The sequence below is a fragment of the Sinohyriopsis cumingii genome, chromosome 7 (assembly GCF_028554795.1).
Source record: "Sinohyriopsis cumingii isolate HCF-2022 chromosome 7, ASM2855479v2, whole genome shotgun sequence".
Lineage (NCBI taxonomy): Eukaryota > Metazoa > Mollusca > Bivalvia > Unionida > Unionidae > Sinohyriopsis > Sinohyriopsis cumingii.
In genome coordinates, this window is record NC_142967.1 from 92,990,306 (window position 1) to 93,005,795 (window position 15,490).

The following is a 15,490-nucleotide window of genomic DNA, read 5'->3' on the forward strand; positions in this document are numbered from 1 at the left end:
TATTCTAGGGTATAGAAGCCAAAGGTCACAGTACTGGTAAATCTAATAAGGTAATGGTCTTTGCACAGTAATTTTGGTTAAAAACCGCATACCTTGAGTAAAGGTCTATAGTCTGACTATACCAACCCGTTTGTTTGTACCCCCCTACCGATTTCAATAATGGAAACCTTTAATGTGATAAAAAGTGCAATGAACGTAATCAATTCATTGATTGATTTATAATTTCTAACGTGACTGTGAATAGAGTGGCCCTAACACCGTCATTATCTGTGCATTTCATGCTTAACAGAAGTTTTCAATATAATAGACGGACATGCTCAAGATCCATTTCCAGTTCCTGGACAAGTCCATTCTCAGCAAAGGGGTGTGTGCACAACTACAGATATACCAATATAAGTCGTCTGCTTCCGATATTTGCAATGTTGAATCAAGCAAAGGAAAAGAATGACAACAACAAATTTGCCTTTCACGTGGATTTAATGAGCAGTTTAATTTCTATGTTCTTGCGTGGAAAGGGATATAATTACAAAATCTTAAAATTATGTAATTACAGAATTATCCGGCAGTTAACGAACAGGGTGAACTACGTCATTATGTTGTCTGATGGAAATAAATTAGCCCATAGTGTACGCAATATGGCACCGTGTTATTATGGAAAGTCTGTTAAGCATGAAAGGTGCAGGGGATGCCAGTATTTGTGCCATTCTGGTCACAGTCAGGTTAGAAATTATAAATCGGTGATTCAATTGACTTAGTTCTTTGCACTTTCTATCACATTTAACGTTTTCGTTATTGAAATCAGCATGGGGGTACAAACAAACAGCGATGTATAGTCAGACTATATGTCATTGAGACCTAATCATAAATAATTACTAGAGTTAACAATTCTCTACTAGTGCCTACATCCAAGACTGTTTAATATATGGCCAGTGTACAATGTGATGATCACATTACTCTTAGTTTGCTTCTGAAAGGAATTTTCTGTCTTTGGTCAGCCTGAAATGAATTTAATAAATTTTGTTTAAAATGAACATGGCTGTAAGATTCTTCTCAATCATTTGAGGAAAGGTACTGATCTTGTGTGACTAACTGATAGAAGTTCAGCAGTTGGTATCAGTAATCAAATGCTTGTCAGTCCATTAAACTGTATCAGTCCCTCTACAGACCAATATCAGCTTATAGGTTGCACATAGATGTTCAGCAGTTGATATCAACAGTCCAGTGTTTCTCAGTCCATTAAGCTGTATCGATCCAGCTACAGCCTAATACCAACTTGTAGATGGCTGACAGAAAAAGTACAGTGGTTGACATTAATAGTTACATACTTCTTAGGCTGTTAAGCTACATTAATCACACTACAGCCTAATATGAATTTTATAGGTTGCTGATACTTTTCATTCCCCATTGTATGTTATTACTTCCTGTGGGCTTTGGGATGTGGAATAGGTCCAACATGTCCAACTGCATGTCACAAGATGCATTTAAAAGAGGTAGGAATTACACTGTGATGGACTCGTGACCAAAAGGGTTTGGGTTCTGGTCCTGCCATTAAATCATTCTGAGTCGGCTAACTTTGTGCATCTTTAGGGAAGGCCCTTGCCTATAATTGTCTTGGCACTAGATAACCTACTTACGTTGCTGTGCCATACAGTGCCAGTTGAGAAGCTTACTTGGCTCAGATACAGCCTGTACAAATCATGTACTTCCCATCCGTTCCCAATGATTAGAAAGATTACAGCTGATGCAGCCTGTACAAATCATGTACTTTCCATCTAATCCTTATGATTGACAAGATTACAGCTGATACAGCCTGTAAAAATCATGTACTACCCATCCATTCCCCATGATTAGCAAGATTACAGCTGATACAGCTTGTAAAAACCATGCACTACCCAACAGTTTCCCCATGATTGGCAAGATTACAATTGATACATCCTGTAAAAATCATGCACTACCCATCCGTTCCCCCACGATTAGCAAGATTACAGCTGATACAGCATGTAAAACCGTGCACTACCCAACAGTTTCCCCATGATCGGCAAGATTAAAGTTGATACATCCTGTAAAAACCATGCACTACCCATCCCTTCCCCACGATTAGCAAGATTACAGCTGACACAGCTTGTAAAAACCATGCACTACCCAACAGTTTCCCAATGATTGGCAAGATTACAATTGATGCATCCTGTAAAAACCATGCACTACCCAACAGTTTCCCCATGATTGGCAAGATTACAATTGACACATCCTGTAAAAATCATGTACTTCCCATCTATTCCCCACGATTAGCAAGATTACAGCTGATACAGCTTGTAAAAACCGTGCACTACCCAACAATTTCCCCATGATTGGCAAGATTACAATTGATACATTCTGTAAAAACCATGCACTACCCATCCGTTCCCCACGATAAGCAATATTACAGCTGATACAGCTTGTAAAAACCATGCACTACCCAACAGGTTCCCCATGATTGGCAAGATTACAATTGATACATCCTGTAAAAACCATGCACTACCCATCCGTTCCCCACGATTAGCAATATTACAGCTGATACAGCTTGTAAAAACCATGCACTACCCAACAGTTTCCCAATGATTGGCAAGATTACAATTGATGCATCCTGTAAAAACCATGCACTACCCATCCGTTCCCCATGATTAGCAAGATTACAGCTGATACAGCTTGTAAAAACCATGCACTACCCAACAGTTTCCCCATGATTGGCAAGATTACAATTGATACATCCTGTAAAAATCATGTACTTCCCATCCGATCCCCATGATTAACAAGATTACAGCTGATACAGCTTGTAAAAACCATGCACTACCCAACAGTTTCCCCATGATTGGCAAGATTACAATACATCCTGTAAAAACCATGCACTACCAAACAGTTTCTCCATGATTGGTAAGATCACAATTGATACATCCTGTAAAAACCATGCACTACCCATCCATTCGCCATGATTAGCAAGATTACAGCTGATACAGCTTGTAAAAACCATGCACTACCCAACAGTTTCCCCATGATTGGCAAGATTACAATTGATACAGCCTGAAAAATCATGTACTGCCCATGAGTTATCCATGATTAGCAAGATTACAGCTGATACAGCGTGTAAAAATAATGTATTAAACATCAGTTCCCCATGATTAGCAAGAGTATAATTTACACTGTTCAGTTGGCGTTGTGTACATAGTGGGGCAATTTTAGCACTAATGATATGCATGACTACACCACTGACATATTGTTATAATTGGAATAACATACATGCCAACCATTACACATTTTTTTATCACCTAATTATGTCTAACACATGTCTGTAAATAGATTTCATTTTTTTGTGGTACTTTTAAAAAAATACAGGAAGAAAGGTAGCATTTAATCATTTCTATTGTCAGCTCTTTAATCCCTGAGAATATTCTTAAACGGAGGACTGCTGCATAAGAATAGTGTAAGAGTATATTTGCCCGTTATACACCTACACGTACTTTCAGTTTATAGCAGCGGTATTTGACACATTTCCAAAAAAGCAGACAGGTTTCTCCAATTTGAAAATTTATATCACAGAATCAATATATTTTTGATAAATACATTTAGGTAGCTGACCTGTCTATATTTAAAAAAACTAATGGCACCAGATGTTAAGTGAAATGGACTATATCGATGATGCATGTGGTAAATGACTGAAAAATGTAAGAGGAGAGGATGTTTTTAAACTTAATATAATGTCGGTTGACATAAAGGAAAAGAAATGCTTTACAAATTTAAAAAAAAAAATGAAAATGATGCAGTCATGCTTACTGCAGAATTTGTGGACTTGACTTTATGACCATTCAGCAGAAGTTGGACATGTAGACTAGTTAGAGTGAGTGTTGTATATAAATAATTTGTCAGTGTGTTTTGTGTTTGTATTCGGGTACTAATCCACATGGATTTCACCCATTTGTAATGAGATTTTTAACTGCAGATCCAGGTTAGTAGCAAAACGAAATTTATGATTTTCATACAGTTGATTTTTATTATGGCATGTAATATATAGATTACACTTCTTAAGATCAGATTACATTTGTGCCACTCTTAAGTACACTTGTACCGCTCAAGGGGATAGCACGTATGGAATAACCCTGATAAAATCAACTGTTTGAATAGAATTTCTGGGTCTTTTTGTATGTTTCCTCGACACAGAAATGTTTAATTTCCATTTTTTAAAATGCTATAATTTACTCATTTACCTCAACTTCCAGTATGATGACAGCTCCAGATATTGGCTTACAAAGTAAGAAGACCAGCTTTTGTTTTTTGGTTTACACGTTGAGAATGATGATTCCTTATCATTGTAGAAACAGATGTTCTAATTAGGCATTTATCCATAGTTTTGACTACAGTTAGAATGGATTGGAGATTGATATCATAAAATATTGCAGATATACATGGCTGTATCATAACTGTTCTCAAAAAGGCCAAAATGGTGGATGTGAACAAACCACATCGTCTGACATATTGTTTGTCTTGGTGATAGTATGCAGTTTTGAGACAGTCCCTAAACAAATGTACATGGATCCAGTTAATTAATATAATGTATTACAGTTGTCAGGTTTTTGTGTGAGAGTGTACAATAAACATGGGTCATAAGTCATCAGAGATGAGTAGTAACAAAACAACTGATTGCAGATTAAAAATGATAGATTTATAGTAATAGTCAAATTGTGATTCCTGAATTTAATATTCAGAATATATTCAAAGACAGTTTCATTGAGGGGAAGCATGGAAAATTCACAAGATTGGGTTGGCCTGGCAAAATAAGTTGACTTGGACTACTGAGAAGTGTCAGGAAAAATAACGTAACTGTTGAAATTAATTAATACAGGATTAATAAAGTTCATTTTGTTACTTTTTGGTAAGTTTTGCACAGAAATATGATTTTGTCATTGAGTGGTTCAAAAGATGAGCATTGAAAAAAAAGCTTCATTGTTGTTGAGGTCAACAACAAAAAATGCATGTTTCCAGCTGGCCTAATCTACCTGTTTCTCATTGCCATCCCTAGCACTTCTTTTCCCCCCATGTTAAAAAAAATGTTTTTTAAAAAAAAATCACATTGAATGCGTGTAATGTTTGATGAGAAAAAAAGCTGCTTACAATAATCTTGAAACCACTGCAGTAAGAAATACATATTGTTTTGGGGTGGGTGGGTGGGGCACTTAAAGCATTGGGCCTTGAATGAGGTCCAGTGGAATTAAGTAATATTTAGTGATGAATCTAGAATAGTTAGACAAAGGAAGTATATCATCCTAAGTGTATAAGCCCTTCCCAGCAGGTGGTGTCAGTTAAGCTGTGGGTGTGTGTGTGCTGTTGCATTATTTATTGCACTGAGGGAACAAGTCGATTGGAGCATTAATGTTGAGAAATAACATTTTTGATCAGCAACTTTGATAAATTTTAGCCAAACTTTTTAGTGATAAACCAGAACAATAATGACCCAATTAGTTATGTAGTTGAGGGGTTGAAATAATATTTGGTATATTACATAGCCAGCACAGTCAATTGATTTAGATACAACTGAAAAGCTGTCTTTGGATCACGTAATCTTTGCAAATTTTTGCCAGAAATATTAGTACCATTGACGAACGTATCATGAAAAAATAATTTTCGAGTTGATCTTGAGCTGTTAGAATTTCATTCCCTGACAGATTGTAAGTTTTCTTCAAAGGGATTCTTAATGATGTATCAGAGATCCCGTAACTCGTGTATTGACCAGAAATGTCCAGGAGGTCAAAGGTTTTGACTAGGACATACAATGAGCAGCATTCCTGCAATCATGGAAATCCTGGTCAAGTTTGTAAATTACAGAAAAGCATTTCAAGGGCTTTGGAAAGTTTTGAAATTTCCATTAAGTCATTCATAGTTTTAGAAATATTATGGAATTAGGTTATTTCGCATTATCCAGTGTCATTTTCGTTTGCAGATACAAATTTTATCAACCTACCTAACTTAAGCAATGGATTTGTTAGAGTAGGTTTCCCAGAAACTTGAGATTTGGACTTCATCCAAGGATCTTGTTACCGTTTAAAATCATTGTACTTGCAGCACTCAAAAAAGAAGGACTTAAATTTGGTTGCTTTGTGCAGAAGTTAAGTTATCGTCCAGTAGGATAAAGTATGCCCAACACGAGTGTAAAATATGATACCTTTGAGTTAACTTTGTGTTGGGTAAGTATTAGCGGTCTTAACCTTGAAATCTTAAAAGGTTTTGGAAAAGTCATGGAAATAATGTTTTTTAAAGATTGCAGATATCAAATTGTCATGTATTTCTTCATCCATTTGGCTGACAAAATAAACACCTTAATGAAGTAAAATTCAGACTTCACGGGGTTTAGTTTACAGATTGTTTCTAAGTCTAAGAGAAAATAAAGATATTGTTGCCATTTAAGCAGTTCAGAAGATGGCTAAGTATCATTGATAATTTCTTTGCTGAACAATCGGCAGAGGTGTCATTTACTGGGCTTGCTTGGTCTCTGTTTTCCCAATTGTTTAAACACTATAACACAAAATAAGACAAAGATATGTCAAAGCTTATATTGTGGACCTGTAAAAAAGCCCAAACTTTAAACTGAATGATTGCCCCAGTTACCATAGTAACAGACATTGGATCAGTTCCCATCTCAAACTGGGATTTGTGTTGAAGTATGTCAGCACATGTCATCTTAAAACAAAATATGTAAAGCCTAGGACAGAATTAAGAAAAGAAAATACTAGGCACAACAACTTACTTTTATGACCATCCTCTGAGACTTATTTGGGAGAAATCAAATAAAACGTCACCATCTGATGTTGCTTTGTTGGGTGAAGTGCTATAGTGTAGTTTTCTCTCCAAAATATGAGATTTACAAAAGTGCTATAGTATAGTTTTCTTCCCAGAATATTATAATTTTAAATAATTAGTTAAACCAGTTAATCAGTGAAGGATAATACACTGCACTAATGCCATAAAATAAGTTCCTTTGAATTTTAGTGAATTATTATCCAGCAAAAATTAAAATTGCCCATTCTTAAAGAAGCATGTTACTAAGAAGCACATCTGTTGTCAAATCTTATGTTTAGGAGGTGTGTATGTTGTCAAACTCTTCAATTTTGGAGGCAAGTAAATCTTGCATGTAGTATGCAGATCCATAGTAGCTATACAAAAGTGATGGATTGTTTTAAAAACACAAGAACTTATGAAGTTTGTGATAATACCAACACTAAAGTAGCAGCAAATCTGGAACTGAAATTGACATTTTCTGGTACAATTAATAATATGGTAAATCCGTGTTTTCTCGTTTGTCTCGTCATTTGATATCTCCATTTAATGTTTTTATATTAAATTTCACAAATATACGCCCACCAGTTAATATTTAGGACAAAATTTCTGACAAGAGGTATTAAAATTACATAACATACACACACAAACACATGTACACGCACTTCATTTAAATGTTTCATCAAAGTTATGGAGACTATTATTTGTTTACATCCACCATTTTTTACCTTTTCATGAATACTTATTGATTGATCATCACCGTATATTTTAGGAGAGGTCACATATACTGTGAATGTACTATTTTCATGTATTAATTTTGGTGGATTTTATAATAACCATGAGTTTAAAGACACAATTGACAAGAATCACCTGGTACCAGTGAAAATGTAATTGTTCATAAAATCGTGAAATTTATAACAGCAAAATTTTTTTTTTACTACAATAGATTTCTGAATGGATTTAACCCAAATTTGTAGTTCAGTACATGTGCAGTGTGATATACAATATAGCTACCATAGCAGTCATCTTGAAATTCTTATTGCTTCTCCTTCTAAATGGAATGTCCTATTGACGTAGGGTTTTGACCACAAGAATTCATATGTTGACTAGTTTATTCAGTATGAAAATGGTGCTGATCTTAATCCAGTATGGCTGTCACAGTGATAAATTTGAAAAGTTTCTTGTTCAAGAATATCAAAGATGGTTTCAATACCCTGCATTTAAAAAAAGAAACAGATTTATCTTGAATTACTGGAAATTTACGTTATACATTTGAGCATCCGTTCCTTCAAGATACCTTGTTGTGAAAATGTTCGAATTTAACAAAGGGTTCATACTTGACACTTTTTTATAATGTGAACAAGTTGTAACATTTCATGTGATGTTTATTCATTAATCAGAATATTTTAACAGGATAAAGTATTTTATCCATACAATGGTATTTGCAGTATGTATGTAATATTGTGATGTAGAAATTGAGATATTTGAATATTTTTATAATTTTATATTTATTTGCATGTTAGTAAACTTGAAACATGTCACTGTAGGTGAACAATGTTTGGGAATAACATTTTGTGTGCTTTCATTATGGTACAATAAATTGCAAGATGACGAAAAAAATAGATTCATTAGATGTCATAATACTTGCCCTGCGTTTATGTAGAATTTTCAGTATCCATCAGGAATTATTGATTCACTAGCCTAGCTCATGCATTAATATAACACAAGAAAATACTTGTTGTTAAATTTCTCTGCACATCATGGTTTCTGTTCAAAAGGTATAAAATTATAATTCCAAACGGACATTCACAGCCTTAAACTCTCAGCTTACAATTTGACACCATAGCCAAATATTACTTGGGAAGTATGAAAAACATCAAATAGCTGTATTGATTGTGATTTGATAATTTAATTCATATACTGTCAACTTTAGTGTAGCCTATATTGACAAATTTCAATAACAGTTTCTGTTTTGCAGATCTCAGAGATTACAGTTTGATGTATCATCGCCTAATGGCATTCTCCTGTTCAGGGAAGTTGGCAAGATGATTGTTAGTTACGGTAAGAGGCTTGCAGCTCTGTCTTATCCCATGTACTATTACACATGAGATTTTTATTGATAAGACCTCAAAAAAGTTTGATCTCTAGCCTTCTTTGTTGTGATTTAGAGGTGTTACGTCCACTGATCACCATTTCTCATAAATTTTGTTTCTGCAGCATTACCAGTTTTAAGCCAGATTTTGCATGCTGTTGTTGTTGTTGTGGGGTTTAACGCCATTTTTCAGCACACGATAGGCTATACATGGTGGCCAGTATTAATGGTGGAGGAAGAACCCGGGAAACACCCTGGAAAGAACCACCGACCCACGAGAAGCTACCAGCAAGCTTTCTCACATACCCACACTGGCTGAATCCTAGACTCGAACCGGCGCAGACAGAGGTGAGATGGCAGTGATCCGTAACAGAGAGCGCTTTAGACCATTCGACCACTCGGGCCTCCAAATTTCTCATGGAGCTGTTTATTCGTGAGGTCTTAAATAAATTTGCTTTTAACAATTTCAAGACATTATTTACAGGAATTAAGGATTGATTGAGTGCCAGACTTGGCTTTCCACTTGATAAAGGTATGCTTGCCCATCTTCCTGACTTTGCTTTCTGCAGCATAACACTACCAAAGAATTGCTGGATTCCATTATTCCACAATATATGTAAATGTGTTTTTCCCTTTCATTGTCTGACCTTCTGACTGTAGTTTCCACAGCATTGCATTACCTAGGATTTTTGGATTTTTGGTTTGGCCTGATATTGATGAGACCTTAAGTGAGTTTGATTTCTAGTGTTCCATGACATTATTTACAGCTGTCCTGCCCTAATTGCTCATCATTCTGACATTGGTTGCAGTAACCTAACTTAGCCAGGTTTGTTGTACTTAGCCATATTTGTCATGCAGCTGTATACCAATGAGACAGTGAACAAGTTTGATTTCCAGTACTTTACACCACCTACAGGAGCTATGCACTTTGTTTACTTTTCCCTGTTTTAGTTTTCACAGTATAATTTTAGCAATGATCTTTGGATTTCATGATCCCGAAATACCTATTCTCATTTGTTTCCTAGCACAAGTTCCTTTGTTTAAGGTTTGTTGAACAAATTGCAGTGAATTTGACTCCTTGCAAAGTACCCATTGCAAACACACTCTGGTTATCATTGTTTGCAATGAAATTTTGATATGCAACTTGATATTGATGATAACTTCAATGAGTTAAATTGTCAGCATTGTGTCATTATTTTGTAGAATTATAGGTATACTAATTAAGCCAAAATACCTTATTGTATTCTGTTGTTTTTCCTAATAATATCAGTTATATTTCTTTCTCTGCTTTTTCTTGGTGATTTGTTGAGCTGTGAAGAATTTTACCTTATATACTGTATATATTGGGACAACATATTTGTTGGGACACCATAAATTAATAATAAAAGTAATTTTATTTCATGTACTGTATGTTCTGGGACACTTTTTTTTTTATTTATCAGTTGTGAGACACCTTATAAATCATTCAAAAATTACATGTCAGAAAATGCACTCAAACGTAAATTTTATTTAAAAAAAATATGAAACTGTGTACTTGAGATAAAAGAATTTAATCCACTGCAGCAGCATCTCATAAACCCAACCTTTCTCCTGTACACATACAATTGATCTTTGGTGCATGAATATCTTTTAGCTTCCTCATGCCATAAAAAAAAATTATCATCAGAGGCAACACATCTCCTGAAGTGGAATCTACAAGGGCTAAAGTGAGATTTTTTTCTGTCCCAGTCATGCGAATTCCCACACTTTTAAGCCCCCCATCTTATCGATAGTCCATCCATGTTAATAATCATGTTGTTGGTGAAATCTTCTCATCTGGCCATCACATATTTATAAAATAATTTTATTTTCTTCTCTAAATCTTTGGGGTGATGCTGGGTCATCAATGTCAATACAGGAATCACTGGATTGTACTGCTTTAAAAATTGTTCCATTGTTTCAGTTTATCAAAATTCCTCTGAATACTGGTAAGAAGGAACCACAGTTGACTGCCCTATGTTGGCTGACTGTGTGTGTGTGTGTGTATGCGTGTGTGTGACACTTGAAAGAATCCAAAGACAGCTTTTGAGATTGGCTGGCTTGGTAATAAAATAATCGTTGTATTTGATATCCAGTTGGTAAGTTCAGAGAATGAGTTTGTTGCTGGCTGCCAGTTGTGTTTTATTCACCACCTGGGCTTATATTTACTTGTCATCAAAAATCTTAATTGATACAAACAGGCATTGATATGTCCAGAGTAATCAGTATATACAAAGCAATAAATTGGTTTAATGTTTTTTACAACCCATGCTAGTGAAAACATTGCGAGATTCTACCATATAGTTAGCCAGGATATAATGCAATCTTGATTATTTTGTAACTTACACCATGTCATTTCCCACCCTTGCTCACCTGTTTGCGATTTTGTTGTATCCAGTTTTCAGTCTGACACCATATTCAAACCTCTTGAGTACAACCAAACATAGTTCATTTCTTTGTATGCATGTCAGTGAACACTGTGTCGTGTTATCTGCACATTGTATTATCACCATCATTGGGGAACTACATTAGCTTGGTTGATAGGGCATCAGACTTATAATCCAAGAGTCTCAGCTTCAGTACCTGTCCAGGCCACCACAGATGGCTGACTATGTGTCTTTGGGAACAGCAGTTTGCTCCCATTTCCTAAGTATGATGTAACCAATAAGTATATTAAAAGTGCCCGTTAAAAAGTACTGAAGGAGATCATCATCACCTATTTCCCCTACTATTTCCCCAGTTCCTGGAATTTGCTTGTTAAAATTCGAATTGAACAAAAACTAATTAAACATAGAATTTCAGAGAGAATTTAATTGGAAACAATGTACATCTTACTATTAATTGACTTGAAAAAATATCATCATTGTCGAAAAATCTATTGAAGCTTGAATAACTGAGGCTATATTACGAATTATCAATAAATCATAATGTTTACGACATTTGCATTTTAAATGTATGATCTTGAATTGTGAGAGTGAAACTTCTGATTTTTTTCTTCTTCTCAGATTTAAAATTCTTTAAATTTTCTACATTTTCATTATCAAAGAATGAGCAGTTACAAGTAAGAGACATAAGTATTTGATAGTAAATTTGTTTTCAGATTTCTTACTTTGTCAAATTTCTGTCTTTTTGCAGGGTCTAGAATATTGACAATAGGGGAAATTCCAAAGGATCAAATTTATCCAATGAAATATCCTTTTTAAACCTACTTTTTCATACATGGTACCTTAGTAGGTGTTGTAACATGAGATCATTTCCATATGTCAGTGTGGCTTAAACATTTACTATGTCTATGTGACTTTATTTTGCTCAGCCAACTTTGATGAAACCTCCATATAGCAGTCACTTTGTTCATCCATCCATCTGTCCCATACATACCAACCATTATACTTTTGGTGTAATTGTTACACTTTTTCTACCAAATTATATTTTACACTAGCCTGTATATAGTTTACACATTTTTGGTAATTAAAAAGAATTAAAAAAATAAAGTAATATAAAAAAAATCATTTTTAATATCATTTTTTAAATTCAACAAATGTAAATTTGAGAATAGCCTTAAAAAAATTACTATAATCTAAGAATAGCATAAGAGTACTTTCTTTATTTGCCATTTATAGCAACTGTCTATGGCCCCTTTCCAAGAAAACAGATGGGTTCTTCAAATATGAACTTTCCTTAGATTTATAATATTGATAGGCTTTTTAGGTGGCAGATGGGTCTATACTTTTAAAGAAAATGGCACCAGTTGGTTAGCAAAACACTTTACGGTGAGTTGTGGATGTTATATGATGGAAAATGTTAGAGCAGATGAATCTTTTAAAACTTCAAAACATGTCAGATGAGAAAAAAGGTCATGTCAACACTGCTGTACAAACTTTGAACGAAGATTATGAAAGTAATGTAATGCAGCACTTTAAGCACATGCATAATTCCAATTTATGATCATTCAGCGTAAGTTACAACTTTGAACTAGTTGAAGGGAGTGGTGAGCATAAATAAATTTTCAGTATATTTTGTGTTTGTGTTCTGATTATAATACATATTGAGTTAGCCCTTTGTGACAAGATTTTTTACCAGCTGCAGAACCAGGTTAGTAGCAAAAATAAATGTATCTTTTTTGTACATGATGTAATTCTGGTATCTAATATATAGATTACACTTTTATGCCTAAATTACACTTTTTTACCACTTGTAATAGCATTAAAATTTTTTTTTTTTAAATCTTGCAGAGTTGGCATGTATGCTGTCCACACAATAGATTAAGGAGGTTTTTTTAACTATCTAGCGAAAAATTAGATAGGCTTCATTTGCTCTCATTTGGTCTATGTGTGATATTTAAAAGGGTTTTCTTTGTTGAACTTTTAATGTACCAGTTGCATTAGTTACCATAAATCATGATTGTGCCAAAGTTATAGAAGCATGAACAGATTTAAAGTCAAAAGGTCCTGCACAAATCATTCAAATCTTCATATAGAGCGATGGTTTCCGCATCATATCTTATTCTTTATATGGAAATCAGAACTGTCATGGACTTTAAGGGGTAAAATTATGCACAAAGATTACCATCATTAAGGGTCATCGATCCACTTCATTCTACATCAGTCCTTGGCATATGTAATTAACTAAAACAGTATTTTGAATGAGTACCTCAGGATGAAGGTGTTTCTGTAGCAAGCAGCTGACAGGTGGAAGCTGTTTCATATGATGGGTCTTAAATGTGGCAGCATCCATGATGACCATGTGCCTTGACTTAGAAGAAAAACCTTATGTGTTAATGGATTAACTTCAAGAAAATGACAAGTTGTGTGTTGCTGTGGATACAGTAATGATTATTACCTACGTCTATGGAAATTTAATGTGCAATCAGAGTAATCGATTCTAAAGAATAAGCTACATTTGTCAAGATTGTAGTGGAGCAATGACCCATGGCTTGTGAAAATGAGGGACCACTGTTTGCATTTGTTTAATAAAACTGGATCTGCAAATATTAAAAATATTGGATCATGTGAACATTATCTGTTCAGTATTTGCTGGTTTCATATCCTGGAAGTTCCTCAATTAAGTTGTGCAAATTAGAATCAGGACAGTCAATTTCAGGATTTCAAGAATAAGATGAAAACATCTTGTAAATATAATTATTTAATTTCCTTAACCATTTCTCACATTGAAAGGTATTTCTATATGTTTCTCGATGTTGAAGGCAGCATTATGTGGTAACTATGTCAACTTTGGCGTGTTCCGGTTGTATGGTGATGATGCACTAGACAATGCATTAGGAATGTTTGTGAAGTTGCTGCTGTCGATTTCACAAAGTGATTTACTAGTAAGTCCATTTTTTTAATATAAATCTTTTGGCATTAGCATGGCTATCTTTCCTTAGATATTTACATATAGTTTTAAGATAGAATTACATTGGAAGTGAATGACTGTTTTTAGACTTCTAGCTCTTGATAATTAATAATTTCTTAGTTTTGTATATTCAAGAACTTGGGTTTGCAGACACTTTCCATCACTTATTGTCTTAAAAATTCCATGATCCAAAACGGAAAGGAGGATATTTGAAGAGTAAACAGCTCAAGGTAGTTATGATCCAGTATGCATTTAAAAATAAAAAATTTAAAAATTTAAAGTATTTTTTTATTTAAAAAAAAAGAGAACTACATGAGAATAATTCTGTATCACATTGAATATGACATTTAAATTTACATTGGACAAATGAAATGAATTTTGTAAACTTTCAGCTGCAGAGAATTGGTTTTCTTTATAAACAGGAATGAGGATCTTTAGAAAATTCCCTTCAGGGATTTTTGGTCATGACAGATAGCTAAAACTATTACAGGTCGAGTCCAACATTATTAAAAATAAAGGGTATTCAAAAGGGGGTATATATTATGCAAGAAATTGGTTGACATTGCAGGGATTCACACAAACACACACATGCATGCTTTCAAAGAAAATGTAGGATTATGTGTTAATTCCCATCTGGATCTTAATGCATGCATAATTTCACAATTGCTTAGATAGCATTCAAGCTGAAGGTTTAACTGAGTGTGTGATTTAGATTTTTAATGTAGCTTTAAAAAAAATATCAGTCATATCACTGCGATGTCTGCAGTGTGACAGTTTATAGTGATGTCTAGCACTAGGGCATCATGCCACAGACATGTAGCATGATGTCCCACCCAGTCACATTATCCTGACACCAGACTGACAAGTCCTAACACTAACCTCTTAATGCTGAGCGCCAAGTGAGGCAGCTGTTAGTACCATATTTGTAAGTCTTTGGTATGACTTGACCGGGGTTCGAACCCGCGACCTCTCGCATCCGAGGCAGGTGCTCTAACCACTAGGCCACCGGAGCGGTCAGGTTTAACTGATATAAACCACATAATTTATTAAGGTTTTGTTTGTCATGCAACTCTTACATGATTTATGAAAGACTTTTCCAACCTTGCAATATGATTGTGTATATAGTATGGAGATGTGCAAATTAATATTAAAATTAAGAATCATTCCACAGGGGCAGAGATTATGAGGTTCGGTTACTAAGTAGCATTATATAAATCTTGTAACTTT

The 15,490-nt window shown here is 34.5% G+C and overlaps 1 protein-coding gene across 2 annotated transcripts in view; it reads left to right on the plus strand.

Annotated features, from left to right (window-relative positions):
• LOC149795721 (exportin-7-like) overlaps positions 1-15,490 on the plus strand; it is a 176,148-nt gene that overhangs the window by 73,855 nt on the left and 86,803 nt on the right. For both annotated transcript variants that reach the window (XM_089965624.1, XM_089965623.1), the window contains exons 23-25: positions 8,780-8,862; positions 12,047-12,101; positions 14,078-14,237. In XM_089965624.1, the coding sequence (XP_089821750.1) occupies positions 8,780-8,862; positions 12,047-12,101; positions 14,078-14,237 (298 nt within the window). The remainder of the gene's footprint in view (positions 1-8,779; positions 8,863-12,046; positions 12,102-14,077; positions 14,238-15,490) is intronic.